The sequence below is a fragment of the Pyrus communis genome, chromosome 1, assembly GCF_963583255.1.
Source record: "Pyrus communis chromosome 1, drPyrComm1.1, whole genome shotgun sequence".
Classification (NCBI taxonomy): Eukaryota; Viridiplantae; Streptophyta; class Magnoliopsida; order Rosales; family Rosaceae; genus Pyrus; species Pyrus communis.
In genome coordinates, this window is record NC_084803.1 from 38,965,744 (window position 1) to 38,987,604 (window position 21,861).

At 38.2% G+C, this 21,861-nt stretch overlaps 3 protein-coding genes across 3 annotated transcripts; 1 reads left to right on the forward strand and 2 right to left on the reverse strand.

Annotated features, from left to right (window-relative positions):
- Positions 1-2,570: 2,570 nt before the first annotated feature.
- Positions 2,571-9,027, reverse strand: LOC137711869 (kinesin-like protein KIN-14R). Its single transcript, XM_068451029.1, has 19 exons — positions 8,751-9,027; positions 8,305-8,603; positions 8,011-8,182; positions 7,842-7,912; positions 7,574-7,757; positions 7,322-7,431; positions 7,135-7,234; positions 6,978-7,064; positions 6,732-6,908; positions 6,331-6,604; positions 5,912-6,073; positions 5,563-5,778; positions 5,446-5,483; positions 4,990-5,153; positions 4,618-4,869; positions 4,459-4,524; positions 3,945-4,019; positions 3,295-3,357; positions 2,571-3,205 (listed from the first exon to the last, which is right to left on the reverse strand). Exons 1-19 carry the CDS (start codon positions 8,944-8,946, stop codon positions 2,729-2,731), a joined length of 3,183 nt encoding a protein of 1,060 aa, XP_068307130.1. The 5' UTR covers positions 8,947-9,027; the 3' UTR covers positions 2,571-2,728.
- A 918-nt stretch (positions 9,028-9,945) lies between these two features.
- On the reverse strand, positions 9,946-12,761 carry LOC137714570 (uncharacterized). The gene is made up of 8 exons (XM_068453760.1): positions 12,613-12,761; positions 12,441-12,528; positions 11,924-12,103; positions 11,637-11,825; positions 11,372-11,545; positions 11,131-11,285; positions 10,896-11,022; positions 9,946-10,222 (listed from the first exon to the last, which is right to left on the reverse strand). The coding sequence occupies exons 1-8, from the start codon at positions 12,660-12,662 to the stop codon at positions 10,211-10,213; spliced, it is 975 nt and encodes a 324-aa protein (XP_068309861.1). The 5' UTR covers positions 12,663-12,761; the 3' UTR covers positions 9,946-10,210.
- A 935-nt stretch (positions 12,762-13,696) lies between these two features.
- Positions 13,697-21,349, forward strand: LOC137709844 (E3 ubiquitin-protein ligase BRE1-like 2). The gene is made up of 19 exons (XM_068448828.1): positions 13,697-14,060; positions 14,503-14,664; positions 14,773-14,860; positions 14,969-15,199; positions 15,344-15,511; positions 15,772-15,965; positions 16,069-16,152; positions 16,253-16,372; positions 16,450-16,636; positions 16,720-16,880; positions 17,303-17,374; positions 18,058-18,134; positions 18,484-18,678; positions 19,535-19,607; positions 19,740-19,826; positions 19,922-20,059; positions 20,134-20,336; positions 20,641-20,803; positions 20,925-21,349. Exons 1-19 carry the CDS (start codon positions 13,953-13,955, stop codon positions 21,054-21,056), a joined length of 2,643 nt encoding a protein of 880 aa, XP_068304929.1. The 5' UTR covers positions 13,697-13,952; the 3' UTR covers positions 21,057-21,349.
- The last annotated feature ends 512 nt before the right edge of the window (positions 21,350-21,861 follow it).

Sequence of the window (21,861 nt, forward strand, 5' to 3'; positions counted from 1 at the left end):
AAAAAAAAAAAAACAAATGCACTGTGAAACCCCACCCCCAAATAAATTGTAAATTTTACATTTTATTTTAACAATTTATGAAATAATGATCTTGTCCCCTATCCTTACCCAATCCGGATCCTCTTTTAAGATTCTCCTCATCTCTCAGCTTGCCATGTGGCACCACCCTAACTCACCCCTTCATTCTCTCTCAGCTCACTCACTCACTCTCTCTCCCTCTCTCGGACAAACTCTCTCACTCTCCCCGATCTACACACGCACCCATTCGCACACCCACACCCACCGGCGACGATCACACCACCACCACCAACCTTGGGAGGACTCTTTCTCTCTCTCCCCATCGCCTTTGTGAAGCACCAAGGGAACTGGAGTAGGGCTTAGAGACTTCGGCGAGCCCCGTGGGTCTCGAGCAAAGATCCGGCCACCTCCGGCCATTTCACGATGAATCTTAGGTACTAATCTCTCCTTCTCCTCTCTACCTTCATTTTGATAGTTAGATCAAAAGGTACGGTGGCCAATCGACGTTGACTGGAGCTCGGAAGGCTCCGGCCTTCTTCCTTGGCGAGAAACAGGTCGGTTGACCCAAACCTAGAAGCCCAAGTCCCCTAGCCCAGAGTTTTGGGCCGGGCTACAAAGCCCAACCCATTTACAAACCCAAACCCTAGGTCGGTTGACCCAAACCTAGAAGCCCAAGTCCCCTAGCCCAGAGGTTTGGGCCGGGCTACAAAGCCCAACCCATTTACAAACCCAAACCCTTTTGGACTAAGGCCTTTGGGCCACACCAATCCGGGCCTCCAGCCCGTTTAACCCTAAACCCAAACCCCTTTTATTTAAACCCCAAAACCCTTTATCTTGGGCTGGCTTTCAAGCCCAGGGCCTGATAGAACCCAAACCCAAAACCCTTGGATGCTAGACCTTTGGGCCGTGAGAACCCGGGCCTTTGGCCCGTTGACCCTTGGACGATGACACTGGCGAATTTTCCGACCAACTTTCCTGCGACCAATGGCGGCGTGTGGGGGTACCTGAGGTCCCCCTTTATGTTTTTCGACGTCTTGAATCCGTTTATGGCGTCCGTTTTCCAAAATTCAATCGTTTGAGTATAATTTTATTAATTGGACCCTTAATGTGCTTAGGTGCAATTATTGGCCGCGATTCCGTCCTTCCTATTTCGTGCGGCTCTTCGACGACGAAGTATCTGTTAGTGGATCCCTTCTAAAATGCATGTTTTAGTAATAGAAATGCGTACATGAAAAGCATGATTTAATGGTAATGTTTTATTGGATTTACTTTATATGGTTATCATGCTTTACTGAGAATATTTTGGAATACCATACTTTATCGAACTATTGTTCTTTGTAGTATATATGATGGATGACTATATACTATTTATGAACATGTTTTTACACTTCTTTATAGTATATATGATGGATGACTATATACTATGAAGATGTTTTTGAGATATATGTACTTATGTTGGAAAGATTATATTCAATATTTTGTGCGTATCTAGTGGTCACTGTCCTGGCTTCGGGGCGAAGGAGATATATGTAGATGGCTTCGGGCTGAGAGGTATATGCACTGGCTTTGGGCTGAGAAATATAGTGCCTACGGGCTATTTGATACCACTACTTAGCACACTATATATGATGTATGTTTTATGAAGGTTTTATGGCATGCTAGGGCTTTCGGTAAACCTATTACATATTATGCTATTAAGTTTCCATAAAACTTTGGGGGTTAGTACGTTGTTGAATAATTGTTTCAGTATTATATATATATATATATATCAACTTGGTCCACTTATGTTTGTTTTGCGCCCCCTCAGGATATAGGAACTAGGCTTACAATTCGAGCGACGAGGCATTCCCCTACTAGTGATATTGTGCCTTCATCTCTGCTTTGACATCATTGTAATAACACCTTCTGTTGTATTATGAATTAGATGTATGCTCTGAACATGTCATGCACTATCACTATCTTTATCATTGTTGGTAGTTGAATTTTAGTATATTATTTTATGTAGTTAGAACAAAATTTATACGCATGATTTACATATTCTCAGCATATGCATTCATTAAATGGCTTGCGTCACCCTCGGGTGTCGACTAGCACGTGGCCATCCCAATGTCCTTTGGACATCGAGATCGGGGCGTGTCATGCACACATTACTAATTGAAACAAAATATGTAATAAACGCACACATTATTCATGTGAGAGAATTAGATCCTAACGTGTAAGTGGCGTGAGCCAACGAAAATGTTGGATAAAAAAGCATGGTGGAATGTTAGGATCTAATTATCCCACATGAAAAGTATATAACATATTTTGTTCGATTTGCCACTTACGCACTTAACACCTGTGCCAACGTGTGAATAGGGATTAGTTTGGGGGATTTTATGTAGTTGACCCAAAAACTAGATAGAGAAGATGCACATGACTACTTCAAAAGGTGGACCTCTTAGAGAAGAATATCGTTGTACTAATTGAAAGAACGTAAAGTTATAAATCTCAAGTTAAGGGTTATGAGCATCGGAGAAAAAACCGAACTTCCATTCCAAAGATTGCTTGGACAATTGATACAGTGCAACAATTCATTGATCTTTGTAACTCAAACGTGCGGATTTACATTCTCTACTAGTCTCAAACCTGTACTGCTCATATGTAACATCTCAAACATCTGGAGGCTGTCAGAATATGGTCATGGAACATTTTTAAGGATGCCTTGTCTTTATCGTAACCAAGTCCTTGACCTGGAACCTGGAACCTGATCTCTATAGTTTTTGTTGCCCGGGTTTGAAGGGCCTGGTTTTTGACCAGTGGCTGCCGGTCTTGTTAAACTTCTTGTGATCCTGGACAGTGGTTTTTGGTCGCCAGACTTGTCAGTGCTGGATTCGGCTGATGACATCTTCCTGTCAGCCAAAGTAGCTGGCAACATCACATTCTCATGACCTTTGCTGTGCAACTCTCTTCGTCTCCTCAACTCGCGAAGGGAGTCGGTTCCCTTGAGTAGGACGGACTCCTGGCTTTTCATTTGGTTACTATCGCTCAAGTTACTTAGCCTCAAGGGGTCTATGTCGCCAATAGTCTCTCTTCTCGGCCAGGATTTTCTGTCATTGGGGGTTGGGGCACCTGACTTGTCGCCACAAAGTGTCAATATCACATGTTCTTGTTCTTTCTGTCTCAATTTCTCTTCAAGCTCTTTAACCTGGCAATATTTTAGGAGGAAAACATTACTCACTGGTATATCAATCTGTCAAGCACTTTTAATTGCAGAATGAAACTCATATAAAGAACCTTCAGTTGCAGAGCTCCCCTGCTGTTTTCCTCCGTTATCAGCCTTTTCTCGAGTTCTTGAACCTGCCACAATAAAAAAGCAGTAAATTAAAAATGTGGTCAATTTGCAGATGTGAACAAAATATGACATTTTCTGATTTTTTTGGTCGAACAGAACTATAGCATTGAACCCCCGAGATATGAACAAAATATGACATTTTCTGATTTTCTCAGTCGCATCTGCGCGTCATTCCAACTAGTACACATCAGCATATACACATAAATAAATCAAAGCCTAGTGTACTGCTACTGCATATCTACATTACGAAGTACCTACCCATTATGAGACTATATGATATTGTATCACTGCTAATCGCGAAAAAATAACCGCAAAACAGTAAATAAAAACGTGGGACTTATCCATTTAGCTACAGAAGTAAGTAGTCTAGAAGAGAAAGACCATTTGGCTGGATAAACTTCTCTGTGAAATTTTATAACTACATTGCACCCTAATTTTAGGTTGGCTTGAAATTGACAGAGAAAAAGGGGACGTGTGATAATTTTTTGGTAACTACATTGCACCCTAATTTTAGGTTGGCTTGATAATTTTTTGATAATTTGCATTAGAGAAAAATAAACTGAAGGTTACCCTTGGAATTTTTGAAAATTACCTTCTGCTGAATTGCGGCCGTATTGTGCTCATACTCTTGCTTTCTTTCCTTTAACTTGTTCTCGAGGTCCCTGACCTGTGTAGCATGAGCGAGAAGTCAAAGCTCAACAGAGTTACAAGAGCCAAACTTCTGTTAGACACAGATCAGTCGGCATTTTTCTTTAATGAAATTCCTACTCGTTTAGCATCTGACACAGGAACTAATTCTTAGTTGATGACAACCAATAGTTCAGACAGAGCTACAGTTGCTTCTCCTAAGTGTGAAGATGACTAATAAGTAGTACAACTCATATCACTCCGAATAACGGAGCCACATTACAGGACAGAGCGCTGCAATCACACTAGAAGTGTTATTAGAGCTTCCCTTCCCACAATATGCAAGTGGTGTAGCTAGAGCATTCTATCAAATGAAAGTCACAGATCATAAAAGCCTTATTTAGTCTATGATATTCGGGGTTGTCAAAGAAAACAGCTACGTCAAAATTATAGTTTTAGGTAGATTTCACTTCACATACCTTGTTTTGAAGAACCATGGAATCTGCATGTTCCCGTTCTTTCAACTTGTCCTCAAGCTCTTTGACCTTTGGGTAAAACAGAAGCAAATGTTAGCCAACATAATTAAACTGTGCACAACAAAAGAACAGGAAATTAACATAAATCATCTGCCAAGCAACCTTTTTGTGAAGATTCAAGCATGATTCTTTCTTTCCATTTGCTTCATCTGAAAGTTCCAACAACTGATTTTCCAGTCGTCTGCACACATCGGTCTTCACAGCAATCTGGTCTTCAAGTTCATTAATCTTTTCTTGTCGACTTCTAGACAGTTGAAACTCCCGTTTTGCTTTACCTTCTAGATTCTGCAAGTTCTCTTCTAATTTATGTAAATCATCATCTTTGGATTTCAACTCTTGCTTTAGCTTGTCAAGCTTCAAAACAAAATAAAAAAGTGGAAATTAGTAAAATCCACCATCTGTTAGTTGCTTCTTTAGTTGAAAGTTCTCTTCTAACTTGTGAAGAGCACCATCTTTGGCCTTCCCAAAACTTACCGTTAGTTTTAACTTTTGAATCTCACCCATATCTATTTGCTTCCTTGCAGGACCCAATTCAACACCTCGAACCCGTGTTGCAAAGTTAAGAGAACTTAGAGTCTCACTTACATCCTGCTCAGACGGGCTTATTTGGACAAACATTAGAGTTTTAGCATCACCACCTGTGACATGCCAAAAGAAATATATGATATTACACACTGATCTCTATATAAAGAAGAAATTCCAACTTGATGCTTGTTTTAAAATTCTTTTATCAGTTATCAGTTGACACACCAAGTCTTTAACATATTAATCCTCGCATTAGTGAGACCATAATAAAAGTTGTTTCCCACTTCCTACTCTGAAGTTATAATAAGGTTGTGATGTATAAAGATTGTGATGTACAAATGCTTCCGTTTCCTGGCATAATAACGGAGCATTCAAGCTGCAAGCAACATTCATTTTCATGCTTACCCAAGGAGTCTTGAAGTAAATGCGTGAGCTTGGAATTCCTGCAAACACCAACACACACATCAGATTATAAAAGAATGGGATAGACAAATGTTGATACAAGAAAAAATAGAAATAAACCTGTATGGAATGTGGCTTCTTTTTGTTGCCAAAGCTGAGATGACATCCCCCAGAGCTGAAAGAGATCTATTGATGTTTTGAGCTTCCTTAAGGCGTTCCCCTTGAACTTCAGTTTTTGCTAGTCTCTCACTGCCAGCCAAATCCACAAGCCAAAGCTTGCTCATTGTGGACTCACCAGTGATCAAATTCTGAGCTTTTACCATGATGCAGAGTATGCTGACAGAAGATGGAATGAAGAACATCAACAAATATAAGAAGCAATATTATAAAAGCCAACACAAGCACACCCTCTTTCTGTATGGATCAAAAGGTCAGACCAATATGTGTAGATTAAACTGAGGTCAATTACCAATGAGATCGGCTGCTATGCTCGTTCACATTGTTTGATCCAACTGCCCTTGCACTGCTTCCAGCTTGCAGAACATTCCAAACCTCTTTAATGCTCTCAACATTGGCTTCAACAATTCCAGGTATGTGATGAGCACCTTCAGGAGCTTGCCTCATCTCCAACCTATAATGAAAAGAAAATTTCTTGTCAAATCGACAGTCTCTGCATATTATAAGAACAAACCAAGCCGCATCTACACTATGCTAATAATCCAAAAATTTACAGGGTAACGGAAAACTGATGCTCAGGTGAGACCTCTGAGTTACAAACAAACCAAGCGGCATGCACACTACACTAATAATCCAAATTTAATGGCTAACAACAAGCTATTGCTCAGGTGAGATCTCTGACTTGCACTAAATTGTATGACTAAAACTTACCTTTTCGATGTCGGAGAGGCTGCTAGCAAGTCTCTGATTTGCTCATTATAAACTTCAAGCACGCTAACAGATATGCTATATTTAAAGATTTCTTTCCTTTCCTCAGCGGTTTTAAACAACTGTTCCAAGGTCCTGTAATTGACCCCTCGATTAGTTTCAGAACCTTCCATCGTGAAAGTTTTTCCAGTCCCCGTTTGCCCATAGGCAAATATGCAAACATTATAACCATCTAACACTGAGGTTATCATTGGTGAAGCATCTGCAAATACATCAACTGTAACAAGAACCTTAAGTCAACAAATTTTCGTGTGTAAAATCATTGACTGACCAGTTCCCCAATATCAACTAATACACCAGGTTAAGTAAGGTAGAAAGTTTTCACTGTGGTGTATGCACAATACCTTGATCATCCTCTGGTGTGTAAACTCTGTCAAATCTGAACATCTTTTTAGTGGACCCACTAGTAAGTATCCCAAGTTCTCCATCCTTAGCTGCGTCAAATTTTACAACTGTTGCATGCCCAGCTAATAACTCATCTTTCCGCAACGGGCGACACCGACAAAACACCCGAATGTTCCCTGAAATGTACAGTTCAAGGTAAGAGCACCAACCAATTTGATTCACAACTACTAAGAAAAATATTGTACCTTTTGCCTCCTGCATTTGGTTATAAAGTATCTTCCTCTTTGCCTGCTCCTCATTGAACTTAAGCTTAAGTTCATCAGACTGTGCAACTAAAATATCAATAGTTTAATTAGATATATGGTTTCAGATAAATCTTATTTAACACTGATACAAACTTACCCATCGTTTGAATTGCAAGTACCATATTGTTGAATTCTGGAATTACATCAGTAAATTTGTGCACTTCAGAATAGAGTTGAGAATAGTCTTCCTTCATCAACTGCAAATGGGTCAATCATTTTCAGTTCTATCTACCAAAGGGTCACTACATGAATTTGGAAATAATAAATGAAAATAGTGTACCTACCTTGACTTTACTTTCTAAATTGTCAGCAACTGCGGACCACAACCCCTTATCATACTCATATCTAGTAGAAATATCTCTCAATTTTGCTTCTGCTTCGTCTCTAGCATGATCTGAAAAGGAACAAATGATAACCATAAGACTATCTGTGATCCAATATATAAATGTTGCAAAACCATCAGATTGACCATAGCTCCCTGATGATACTCAAAAGTAAAGTATTAAACACTATTTCATAGTTGGATCTTGCCTTACCTAAGCAATGACTTTCATACAACTTGTTATCGAGTTCCATGGTGATATTCTGTAACTGTTTGTTTGCAGATGTCAGTGACATCCAGGCCTCATGGCATTCATCTGTCTTAAGCTGGAACTGTGTCTTCAGATCCTCTATCTTCTTTTCATACTTGGTTGTAAATTCCAACCTCATATATTTGTCCTGCAATTTTCATCAATTCAGAGGCAATGTAAAAGAAAAATCAAGCATTCCAATCTTCTTATATCAATTGAAGCTAAATCTAACCTGAGCAGATGAAATTTCTATCTCAGCAGCACAATTGTTACATACAAGATGTCCAAGTTTCATCTTTGATGCTGCATTCAAGTTATATAACACAAGGCATGAGTCTCGAGAGTAAGTTACATACAAATACATCTCATGTGGCCAACTAAAAGTAGAAATATGAATATACCAGGTAACGTAGCTTCCCGCTTTATACAAATTCCCCCAACAATTGGACTTCCATTAACTCCATCAAACCTTATCAAAATTGCCCCATCCTCCCCCACCGAAACTGCAACATCTACTAACTGTAGCGCCTTATTAGCTCCAACGATAGAATAGATATCAATTCCTGATAGAACCTGTTATCACAAACCCAAAAACAGACCACTTTCAGAAATTACTAGTAACCGGAATATACGCGAATCAAAATTCATGTACCCAATAAATGTGTTAGCAAACTGTTTTAATTAGATTTACTTGCCTTCTCTTCCTGCATGAAGACATCAAACACTCTCATTCCTTTCGGACCATTCGTGTATACAATTTCCGCAAAGTGAAGATCCACGAAGTAATCTCCGGGGGATAGGTTCTCAAAACGGTACGAAAAATCCCCAAACCTTGCAGATTGATAAACGGATGGCACATCACTGCCGTCAATGGTCTCGTTAGTTCTTAGAACATCGCCTCCTTGAAAAAACCCGTCAGGCTCAACTCGAATCCCGGGATTTATATTTTCCGTTACAGCCTCCCCTCCGGCATTCACAAATAGCACAATGCTATCTGATTAAGGAGACAAATCAGTGTGGAATTATACACCAAGAAACAAAGACCAACCCAATGCAAAATTATCAAACCCTAATTGTACAAATTGTGGTCAATTTGTTTGATTAGTTTCCAAGAAATGAGCGAGCTGCGATGGTTACAGACCTGAGCAAGTGGAGTGAACAAACCCAGTTCGGACCAATCTCGAACCTGGCACACAGAGCGCGGAGAGGGTCGAGTCTTCGTCGTCAGCGACATGGCCACTGTCGATCGGTTTGGGGTGTGTTTCGAGGCCAAGAACGTTGCAAGACCAAGAACCAGGGAATTCGGCATGGGAATCGGTGGGCTGTGCCTCTGCCATGAGAGAGAGATTTCAGTATGCTTCCTTTCACTGCTCCACAAATTTGAAATCTGAAATTAATCGACCGTTTGAGGGTTTGAAATCTCCGTCTCCTTCCTTTTACTGCTTCACAAATTTGAAATTTGAAATAATTGACCGTTTATTATTAAGCTCGCTCATTAGGCTTTTTTTTTCCCTAAACGAGGAAAAACGAAAAATTTGGTGGGTGGGCCTAGTAGTTTTTGCTATAGAACAGAACCTTCTCTAGGGATGGTTTCGGTTTGGGCCCCGAACTAAAAACTGAAATTGTATCTCCTTCGGATCTTAGTGTCTGAGCTCAGGAATTCATAAATCTGAATCACACAAATTGAATCTGACGGTTCCCATTAACGACTGCGATTTCTTTTCCATACAAATGTGTGGTCCATGGTGGATCCAATTCCTTGGAAACCCAATCCCAAAGCCCGAACCGCAATTATCGATTGGAAATTTCCGTCCGGATTTCAAACCGAAAGTTTTGGAATTCCAAAATTTGAGAATACCGAAATGTGTTTGGATTTCAGGTCGGGTTGGGAGTTAGACGGGGCTTTTTTGGGCCAATTTTCAAGGCCCAGATGGGGGTTTAAATTATGAAGATGGGGTTCGAAGGAGGAGGACAGAGGGATGGTGAATGTAGTAAAAATTTCCTCTGCGGTTCATTCCTTCTCTTTCACGCCACGCTTGCATGTAGTGAAGATTTCCGATGCCTCAGCCATATGTTCCGATGCGCATTGGTCACTTATGTGATTGATGTCCTCGTCTATATCTTTGTTTTCTAATACAACTCGTTTCTTTCCGTCCTCACCCTGCCCGAGTTTAACCGCAGACGCTCAAGACTTTAACTCATTCAAACGGGTAAAGTTGAACCAGAATCGAACGTAAAACTTGTGGGGACGTGGTGAGATTAAAGCTTTGATTAACCCTTAACCACCAATTATGGAGTTTCAATGGTAACTGCATATACGATTGAGCCGAGATAAATCAAGTAAATATCATAGTTAGGTGACCTTTGGTGGAGGGTTAGAAGAAAAAGAATTGAACAAGCATTCTAATCGAGTCCAAACAGCAAAATTTGTTGCCTACTTGTTGGCTCCCTCCAACCTTATAATCAGCGCGCATGCCCACTGCCGCCAAAAGAAAAACAACTTGAGGTTTGAAGAAAGCTATTTCATGCTACTGGAGCAATTGGACCTCAAACTGGAAAAGAAACTGTTGGGAGTTGTCAGGCTTGGCGTATCTTTGTCTATCAATGCCTCATCTGCACAAGCGGTTAGAAAGTGTCAATACCTTCACCATATACAGCGCTTGGACAATAAATCTTTGCACGATATTATGATAAACAAAAAATGCCCGATGAAAACCATAGAAAAACAAACGCATTGGATACTACATGCTAATGCACACGACAAATTCGTAGTAGCCAGCTGGATAATTTGGAACACTTGTATGGCAGTATATTCCAGCTGCTTCGTCCAAAAAAGAAATATACCTGCCGCTTGCTAGAGAAAAACAATGAGAAGTTCTGAATCAGTAGTCTCTTAATTCAGATACTGAAACAGTCCTTTCCAGATTATACAGAGGCTCGAGTATTCAATATAAAGACACATTTATCCCTAAATGGTTTGCATACGAAGTCTACAAGCATGCCCATGAGAACGGGACATGCTTTCCAGTTTTCCAATAGGCTTCTAAAACATGGCCATGCATGTCCTAAATTTATACCCACATATTTAGTACAAAGCAACAACGTCAAGGGAATATAAGGCAGTTATCACAGAATCATACATCAAGAGCAGTCGTTGCACGTTAGACAACGACCAAGTGAAACAGAACAAGAATGCAGTTGGCTCAGAGTATAGAGGAGCACATATTTCATAAAGTAAACTTGCTCCTTTTTCAAGATATCATACATTATACTTTACATGACATACCTTGCGCTTCTTATGCCTCCCCATTCCACCCCTACCAGTACTGAAGCTTGCTACCTGCTCATCATTCTCATCGTCCAAGGGTAAACCCTTGATTTCATCATAGAAATTGTCCGTCAAACCAAGCAATCTGAGAGAAACAAGTTCAGAACAGTCATCCATCAACAAATCTTACAGAAAAATAAATTTGGAATAATTGAATAAGAAAATCATAAAATAAATTCGTAAGTGTACATACCCATTTCTTGACTTCTTTAAGTGTTTCTCTCTCTGTTTCTCCTTCTTTGTAATAGGAGCACGCGTAAAAAGTTCCTCTTCTTGTCGTTCACGTTCATCCCTCTTTGCCCTGTATCGGGCTAGTTCTATACTTTCAGCTCCAACACTTTCTACAATCTGTAAATATCAACAAAAAGCAGTTACGAGAACAGTAAATCCAGCCGTCATGCCTGTTACCCCTACAAAAACAGGCCACAACATACCTCTTCAGGCCTACCCTCCAAATCATCCACCAGTTCCCTCACAAAAGCACTCTGCTTAGCTTGTCGTAGAGTATTCTTATCCCTTCTCAATGCATTTTTGTCCTGCTTTGACAACTTATCTTCCTCCATTGAAGTCGGGGCAAATTTGGGGGGTCGATACACATCATTACGATCCTACAATATACAAAATAGAAGATGAAACCTCAAATATTGTTTGGCAGGTGACAAAAGAGGAATTCAAACATTGTACTGATGCGCATTTCACCTTAGAATTCACATCTGTTTTGCTAACAAGCATTTCAGGGTTAGGGCGGTATCTTAACAAATCATCTGTTGGCCGAGGCACATTGGATTGTGGTTCCTTTCCACGTGGCCCTACATCTTCAGTTGTGCTTGAAGTAACCTTCGTGAGCTTCTCAACTTGGTATTGGAGCTTCTTGTCAATGGGTCGAATCTGTTGCAAAAGAAAAAGGTGAGAATCGATTGATACTGAATACACAGTTACTAGAATGACAAAGAAAAAGAAAAAAAAGGATCACCAGAGGCCCAGACCTTTTCCAGAAACAACCTTATCTCCACAAGGCTACGAACAACGGGATGCCCATTTATTGAAAACCCTTTAGCCTTACGAAGTAAGTAATAGACAAGTGACTGGCAATAGTTTAGAAGCAGCAAATGCTTGGCTTCAAGATAGCTTATCCCGTCTGCTGTCGGATAATTATTTGCTTTCACCTGATACATTTGACATGGAGAAGATAACAAATGAAACATGTGCCTTTTGATGCAAATCATGCTTGTTATACTAACATGCCAATGGGATTCCTATAATCTCCAATTATTAAAAGATTGCTGCAAAAATTGGAATATTTCACGAAAAAGACATAGCTTTATAGTCGAACGGTTTTTATCCCTCATTATTATTAAACCTCAAGGAAGTAAACTATCAGTCTAGAAACAGTTTTCCTACAATCTACAAACTGGCAGAACAATTTCGAAACAAGATTTTTTGACCGAAACAAACGAAGCGATAGCGAAACTAAAACGACCCCAGAAGAGGGAACTCTTTTACCATTGCAGTTAAAGCTTGGACTTTTGCCGTCACTGTATCTAATCCTTCCTTCATTTCTCTCAACAAAGCAGCAAGCTGGGGAGCTTCTCTGGAAAACGAAAGCAACAGGAAGTAAATATCATACAGAATTCGAATATCGAAACCCAATTAGCATAATTGCAATTGAACTCACTGCTTTACTCTTTCGTCGGGGATTGCGTTTGAATTTGAAGCGTCTTCCATGCTTGTGAAGCTTCAGATTTCAAAACCCTAAAGGTCGTTCAAGACGTAAAGCTTGATGAGAGAGAAGATGAAACAGAAGAAAAGGAGAGGAAGAGAGGAGGCTGCTGTTCAAATTGAGGTTTTACGTTTGGTTTTTTTTTTTTTTTTTTTTTGAGGTTTTAGAGCCTAGATAAATTAGGTTTTTGGCTTTTTAATTAAAAAAAAAAAAAGGGTATGCTAGGTGTGTCTATAGCACACCATTTTTTACTTTTCATACATTCCTTATTAATTTTTATCATTTGATATTTTTTAATTCATTTGATCCGATGATGGCAAATTAAAAGGCTATATATGAAGTAAAAAAGAGGGGTGTAATGTGAACAGAACACTCCCTTAAATAGAAAAATCAATCTTTAATCAGCTTTTTTTTTTTTTTTTTTTGTCAAACAATAAATTTGTTAGATTAGATACTAGATTAGAAATTTGAACCTACGTCATGGTGCAAAGGCAGCACTCCTTATCATTGTAGTAGATGGACACTTGCTTTAACCAGCTATCTAAATGACTAGTATTTATAAGTTAAAAAGTAAGTTGAATATATATATTTTTTTAACAAACGATAGTATCTACACGGGAGGGGTTGGGCTAGTAATAATATGATTCAAATTCGTCTTTGACGAGAATCGGACCTAAAAACCTCTCACTTACAAGTGAAGAGGAATATCACTAGACCGTATTATTGAATGACAAAAGTAAGTTAAATTTTAACCTAAGTTAAAATAACCAATGACTCATTGATCGCCACATTTGGGAATTTCAAGTGAGCAAAGAAGAGTGGGATTTGAAGACCCCCTTATATCATGACAGATCTCTTTATGGAGAATAATTTACCCTTATAACTAAGGTGCAAGATATTTTTTTTTCTTCAATCGAGTTAAAATTTCAGGCAAAAATTTTATCGAGACCCTTTATTTTGCATCACGACCTCTATGTACCGTACAAATATCAAATTCTTATAAACGAATATTGTATTTGAACTCAAAAAACAATAACTATTATCGGAAGTGGTGATTAGCAAAATTAACATTTGGATCGTTTTGCTAACTACAATACCAAAAATTTAGCTAATATTATTGGAGATGCTGTGGGAGTTTATATTACCAAGTAATCTCTCTCCCTCTCCAAGCACTCTGCGGAACAGCGGAAGTCTAATTTTTTCTAGGGTTTGAGACAGAAAAGCTCTGAACTGAAGCTCTGAGAGAGTTGTAATGGTGTGGTGGATTCCGTAATCAGCTCCATAATTGACAGTCAATGGAAAACTCGGACTCTGACGAGCCAGAGAAGAAGAGGCCTCATTTGAACTCCCTTTCCCCCACCATGGCCCGTAGCTCCTCCACCTCTCCGCCCAATAACCACAGCGTAATCCCTCTCTCTCTCTCTTTAGTCTTTACTGTCTGCTTGTTTGCTTTTCTATTAAATTTTTGGGTTTGAGATCAAAGGTATGTGATCGAAGGGTGAGGGGATTCATTGGGTGTGTTTAATTTCTGATTTGGATTTGCTTTTTCTTTTGAGAATGTTACAATTTCTGCTCTTCTCTGTTGGGTTGTGGAGGAAGTGTACGAAAAGGGGAATCGAATTACAATTTTGGGATTAGGATAAAAGGGTATCTGTTTAATAATGTTGTAATTTGGGGTAACAGCAGCACGGTTTCGCGGTTAATTTCTTTTATGCTGCCATTCCTGTTTCTTTTATGCAGCCGTTTATGGTTCGATGTTTCTCGAGTACACATTAATTTTGATTTGAAATAGAAAGCAGATTGAAAATATTTGTATGTGTATTTTGTGTATGTATGTCCGTCCAGGTCGATGCATCAGTTCTCCAGATACAGAACCAGCAACTTAATCAGCTGGTAGACAAACAGAAGCTTGACTTGCAAGATCTTGAAGCGAAAATTCAGGAACTGAAGGATAAGCAAGGTTCTTATGATGATTTCTTAATCACAGTGAATAAACTATGGAATCAGGTTATTTTGAATGTTTGGTTGGTTTCCTTCCTTTTTATAGTCTGTATTATGTACACCAGGATTACATGCACTTCTTGCTGACAGAGATTTCATTATTTTGCTATTTAGTTGGTTGATGATCTAATTCTGCTTGGACTATGTACTGGAGGAGCCCAAAATGCTTTAGAAGTTTTGGATGGTGCTGATTATTCTCGTGGTATTTTCGACCAGATCCAAATTTATGCTACTAAATCCAAGTTTTAGTTTTTTTTTTTTTTTTTTGGGTCTCATCATGTAAATCGGATTAACCTGAAGTTCTTTGTAGGTTCAATTCCATCATGTTCTGCAGAAGAGATGTTTCTTTTTAGACTCTTACAACAAGATTCTTTAGAAGCTAATGGCAATGATGAAATTGTTAAATATGTTGAAGAAACTCTGGCTTTGCGGCATACGTCTACTATGGACTTGTTAGAACTCTTAGAACAGCCAATTTATGCTCATAGGGAAAAAACAAAGAACATATCCCACACTTTGGATGGAAAGATATCTTCAGAAGGTCAGAGGTTCAACTTTATATTTGTGGTTGTACAAACCAATTTCATAGGATCACAGTTGCATTTTCTAACATGTTTTGAAGGAGTAAGTGCACTAGGAAATATGTATTGAACATAGACTGTCTTTGCTTTCTTGCAATTCTCAGATGCTGTCATCCAGTTTTCTAAAATTGATGATATGATGGAGAGGGAGGTTAAAAATCTACGTGAAGCGATTGATATTCTTCACCTGAAGCATAAAGAGTATGCTGGCATAATTCGGACTTACCTCAGCAGCCATTCAAGAGATCAGTCTGAAATTAGGCGCATTACAGGTTCCTGAGATTGTTATTACGACAAACCTTTGTTTTTTTATGCACATGTCACTTGAAGTAAAGCTGATGGCAGCACATGTAGAGATACCCTGTCATTTATTATTTTTTTTTTTTGGGCAAAACATCATCATATTTGATACGTATAAATTTTAGGAACCATGTTCAATTTGTGACAGAGCAAGTATCAAAATTTACCAAGTTTTGCCACGCTGCCTTTGGAGTGTCTGTTGAATGCGTAAATTTTTTGTTACGGGTGACAGGTGAGCTGGATGACAAAATGGCTGACCTAGAGTTGAAGAGAAGGAAACTAGTGAATCTGAAAATGCAAAAGGATGTTGCATCTGGGGTGCAGAACCATACTTCTAGTGCACTTAATGGAACCCTGTCACCTGAAAAATCAACAGAAAGGACAATCAGCTTGCGAGAACTTAGAAATTCAATCGAGGAAACAAAGGTATAGATGTGTTTCCAAACCTCCATCCCACTGGCTTCCTTTCTCTTCTCTCTCTCTCGCTCTCACGCACATTCATCTCGATGTGTTTGAGCATATATTGCAGATACTAGAAGCTGACCGCCTTTCTGAGTATCAAGAGGCACATGAAGAAAATTTAGTGCTGTCAAAACAATTGCAAGAATTTCAGGTTTCTAATTTTAAATTCAAGTTTGATAGTTATTCATTTTTTTAAAAGATTTCATTGTCTGTTTACTTCTTTGATAAAAAAACCTGTATGTTTGTCCCAGGATGAAGTGGAGGATGACAAATATGTACATTCATCGAGACTGTACACTATGCTAAATGATCAACTCCAACATTGGAATGCAGAATTGGACCAATACAAAGCAATGATTGATTCTTTGCAGGTTAAATTGCTTGGTTTATTTGCAGATGCTTGGAATGCTTGCCCTATATTTTTTGTATTTTAAAAGTTTAATTTCAGGCTGACAGGGCTCTTGTTGTGAGAAGGGAAAAGGAACTAAATTTCAAATTAGAGTCAGTAGATGCAGTTAGGAATGTCATTGACAATTCTGATTCTAGGATTGAAGAACTAGAGCTTCAGCTGCAGAAGTGTGTAATTGAAAAAAATGACTTTGAGATAAACATGGAAGAAGCTGTACAGGATTCAGGTAAAAGTGATAAGTTTGATATTTGTTGATAGTTACTGTGAATTTACCCAAGCTTGTAGCACTTAAAATGCTCTTTTCTGCAGGACGAAAGGACATTATAGCAGAGTTCCGTGTGATGGCCTCATCGTTGTCTAAAGAAATGGGAATGGTGGAAACTCAGTTGAAGCGGTGGAAGGAAACAGCTCATGAAACACTTTCTTTACGTGACAAAGCCCAATCATTAAAAGCTTCATTAAGTACAAAGGTCTACTTCCATTCCCAGTTAACTCTCTTATGCAGTCATACTCATACCAGTTGTACTGCTCTTTTTTCCGTTTATTTTTTGGAGGTGATGAATACAGATCAAGGGTACTCGTGCAATTTGGAAAGAAAGGGATACAATGATCTTTATGATTGTGTTGCAAGAATCAACTCACACAAACACACACACACACACATGTATACTGTATGCATAAACATGCAATGTAATCCAGTTTTTTTATTTTCTTTCTGCAAGTTGGTTTTTTGGGAGAACTTCTTTCTGATCTTAGAGTAAAAGATTTCATATTAATAGTAACTGATTGGGTTTCTAATAGTTTTATGACTTCTACTTTTTAGTTGTTACTGTTGATTAGTATTTAATTGTGGAATGTTCTCTGAATTTCTCGAATTTTTTGTTTTTCAAAGACAAATGAGCAAAAGAGCCTTGTGGACAAGTGTGGCAAACAGGTGATAGAGATAAAGTCTCTTAAGGCATCGGTGAGATTCTATATTAGTCTTGATTACCGTTGCCTTCACTTCTATTGGATCCATGTTTTTCGATTTTTTGACCATTTAAATATAGGATTTTCTTTTTTAAGCTTTATCAATGCCTTTGATTTATACCTTTCTATGTTTCGGTTTATATCAACTCTTCTACAGGTAGGTCCTTTGTATATCTGTGCCTGATGTTTGATTTTAATTCTATCCAATTTGAGATTTTAAGATTCACTTTTGACTGTATGAGCCTTATAAATTATCTTGTAAACTGTGTTTCTCAGTCAAATAAAGTTTTGTATAAATTTTTTTCGGTTAAGAATTTTTGTTTATTTTAAAGCCTCATGAGTGTTTTTGGAAGTTTCAACGTAATGCTTCAGTTTGATCTTCAAGGCAATAATGCTGTGGCGGAATTATTTGTTTATATCCTTGAGGGTAGTTTTGTCCAATTTGTTTTAGAAATTACTCTTTTTTTTGGTTTCTACCATGGAATTACTTATTTAAAAGGCCAAAGGTAATAAATGTATTAAAAAAATATGTATGTACTTATGGCCTAACAAGAAAATAGTTAGAAAAGAAAATATGTAGATATTGGTAACCATTTAATAACATTTTAGTTCGAAGACACATGGAATGTACTATAACTGGGCCCATGTATGTAATTGATGAAGATGTACTTACTGCAGATTGAGAAGTTGCAGAAAGAAAAACTGGAACTGCAGATCTTCTTAGACATGTATGCACAGGAAAGCTATGAAAACAGGTAAATTTGTTTCCTGACTGCTACGTGGGGGCAATGTAGGGATTTTGTATAAAAGTATAAGCTTATATATGTATGCTTATTTGTTTTTCTTGTTCTCATACATTTTGGAGGTTTTGAATTGTTTTCTTTTGGGGTAGACATAGAATGCAGTAATTTCATCATTATATGATTTGTGGATTTGACTAAATCGTGTGGCAGTTCTATTAGGAACTATTTTGGCTTTCAGTTATCTAATTGAGATTATGAACATCTTTACGTTTCCTTATCTGCTTCTCGCGTTCTCTATCCCATATAAATGGATCTAGGGTATTTTCTGTCAGTACATTTAAGATTTGATTTTAAATTTCAGAGACTTGATGGAAGTCAAAGAATCAGAGCGCAGAGCTTACTCTCAAGCTGAAATGTTCAAGAATGCATTGGATGAACATAGTCTAGAATTGAGGGTGAAAGCAGCCAATGAAGCGGAGGCTGCTTGTCAGCAAAGGCTTTCTGCTACTGAAGCTGAAATAACTGAATTCAGTGCCAAACTTGATGCATCAGAGCGGTTAGTTTTCTTGGTTCCATTTGAGTTTTGAATATGGTAGCATACTGGTCGTTTTTTCTTTTTATTATTTTTTTTCCTGAGCTTTCTTGTTTTTTGTTGGCTTGGGTTGGGCAATCTTTGTGTCTTTTCTTTGCTCTTCAACGTAATCGTGTCCTTTACATAGAGAAGGGTAGCAGTATGTTATTCATTATCTAGATGCAGTGTTTTCACCAGACATGCATATTTTGGAAAACATTACTAACCATTTGTCAGTAGGTTAATCAATCTAAAGGACCAGTAATTTGTTGCCTGTGTAAGTTAGATGGGCTTTTGATAACCGATATATGTAGCATAGGAATGTTGAGATGTCTAACTTGATATACACTGAGCTCAGTTGAACAGTGTATGTATTTAACTAAAATTGGTTAATCAAGGCAAACTTGGGTGCTTTTGGTTTGAAAGTTAGGGCCTGTATGGGACTACATCTGTAGGAAGCACTTTTGCTCATAAGTGCTTTTGCAAGAATAGCTTTTATTAGAAATTTAGAAGCATGTCGCATTTTTTAGTAAAAAACCAAACAGGCCGGTAGTAGATGACACAATAGTGGTAGGAATATGTTATTATTCTATATTTATATTAGTGTCGTTCTTTCCCCCTGTTACCAACAAACGTTATGGAAACGTAATATTTGTTTCTTTTGATTAATATTTATATTAGTGTCATTTTCACTTAGTAATATTTGTTTCTTTTGATTAATACATTACTATTCTGTTTCTCAGCTGTTAGATAATCAGTTAGTTTTCTTTCACTAAAATAAAACCCGTGTATGCAAATATGCTTGAAAGCATAGTAATGCTATGCTTAACCTTATCTGCAGGGATGTTATGGAGCTTACTGAGGCTATTGGAATTAAAGACAAGGAGGCAGAGGCTTATATATCTGAAATTGAGGTGCCGTATTTATACTTATCTCGTAGTTCATATCTGCAGGTTTTGTTCCTCAATAATTGACACGAAATGTTGGTCTCGCTTTTCTGTTTCACCTACTCATATCTTTTGAAAAACTTAATTGTGTTCCTGCAGACCATTGGTCAGGCATATGAAGATATGCAGACACAAAACCAGCATCTGTTGCAGCAGGTGACTGAGAGGGATGACTACAATATCAAGGTCTCTATTAATATTTTTGTTGCTTTATTTTCATCCACATTATTACTAGGTTTATGGTGCGGTGGAATGGCAGCTCATTGTCCTTGGTGGTGCAGCTCGTTTCGGAGAGTGTGAAGACAAAGCAAGCACAGAGCTATGTACTCTCTGATAAGCAGGCATTGGCGAAACAACTTCAACAAGTAAACACATCATTAGAATCTCTAAACATGAGAGTTTCCTATGGTGAAGAGCAGGTATGGTGACTCCCATGCAGATAATTTGTTTTCATCTGTTGACCTTTATCAAGCTGAGTATTTTAATCCTGTAGATGAAGGCTCTCCTGACAGATGCCATAAAAACTACTGAGGAAGATAGGCGCCTTGCAGTCGACGTAGAAACTGCCAAGTGGGAATTGGCTGATTCTGAGAAGGAGTTGCAGTGGTTGAAATCTGCCTTTGCTTCTTCTGAGAAGGAACATACGCACATTCAAAAGGATATTGATGATGTCCAATTGGAATTAGACAATGAAAGGTAATGTTTTGTTTGTTTTGATTACAATGGATTTCGTGGAATTTCTTATTCTATAGCCAATCGTATAAACAAGCTAGGAAGCTAGTACAACTTTATGCGGATACAGTTTTGGCATGTAAGATCCCATTTCTGGTTTCACTTATTGTAGATGTACACTAGAATTACACGCCTCAGGTGAGTTTGTCAGGAATTCATGAGCGCTTGATCAGATTTTGCAAGTTTGGAAATTCTTTATGCAGGTTGCAGCTATTAGTTGTAATACTGGGTCATAAATGTATCTCTAACAAGTTGGATTCTTGTGCAGAAGCTCGAGGAAGAACCTTGAGGAAGAACTTGGGGAATTGAACAGCGTGGTTGCTGAGATGAGTTCTGAAACTGGAGAGGCTGCAATACAGAAACTCCAAACTGAAATTAAATTCTGCAAGAATATTTTGCAGTGCAGTGTTTGTACTGATAGGCCAAAGGAGGTAAGGAAAATATTTGCCGCCTATTCCGTTGTCTAACCAGTGTTTGATATACAAATTTGTCATCATTTCCTAAATTTTCCGATGAACTGATGGATGTTGGTTTTAATTATTTGATTGGCAGGTTGTAATTGTGAAGTGCTATCATCTATTTTGCAATTACTGTGTTCAGAAAAATCTAGAGATCCGTCATCGTAAGTGTCCTGCCTGTGGAACTCCGTTTGGTCAAAATGACATTCGGTTTGTAAAGATATGAAGAGAGAGAGTTCCCGATATCCTGTACTTATGGCCTCCTCCCGGCCCGCCGGCCCTTTTTTGATTGCTAAGTATCTTGTACAAATAGCATAGCTTGTAGTTTTTCTTGTTGCAGTAGGCTGACATCGGAACTCTGGTTTTTGTTGTATAGGTTTTGTTTTGTAAATGAGTTTCCTTTCTTTGCTTGTTTTAGCGTTTTATCTATTATTTTCCAAATAATGTAGTTGAAAAATAAGACAGAAGTGAAGAGAAATGGTTTAATGTTAATTTCACATGCCAGAAATTCTTCCCCCTTTGGTTAATTGCTCACGCCGAGACTTGAAATATTTTGACAATGTTCCAACCGTGTTCAGTTTCCATCTCCAATTTTTTCAAGTTTGATTGAATGATTTTAACGAGCCAACTTATCACGACTGCGTTACAAACTAAGAAACTGTTTGATAACTATTCTTTTCACTTCTTGTTACATGAAAAACTAAAAATAGTTACCAAGCAAGAGACAAAGTGGTTATCAAATGCAAAAATTTTACTTTTTCTCAATGTTTTGTGTGAATTTTCTCTGTACTTCTAGTGAATGGCAAGTAGTTATTATAGTACATGACCTCATGTGGCGGTGACAAATCAATTCATTGAGTTGTTAAAGAGTATTTGTTAAGACACATTTAATTTGGTATCATTATAATATATGAGTGAGATTGGTAATTATTAATGGGTTGATTTGTTACCTCTAACCTAACGATCCTTTAACCAGGTCTGCAGCAACATAAGACAGCAGAGAGACTCAGAGAGTGGATCCTCCAGAGAGC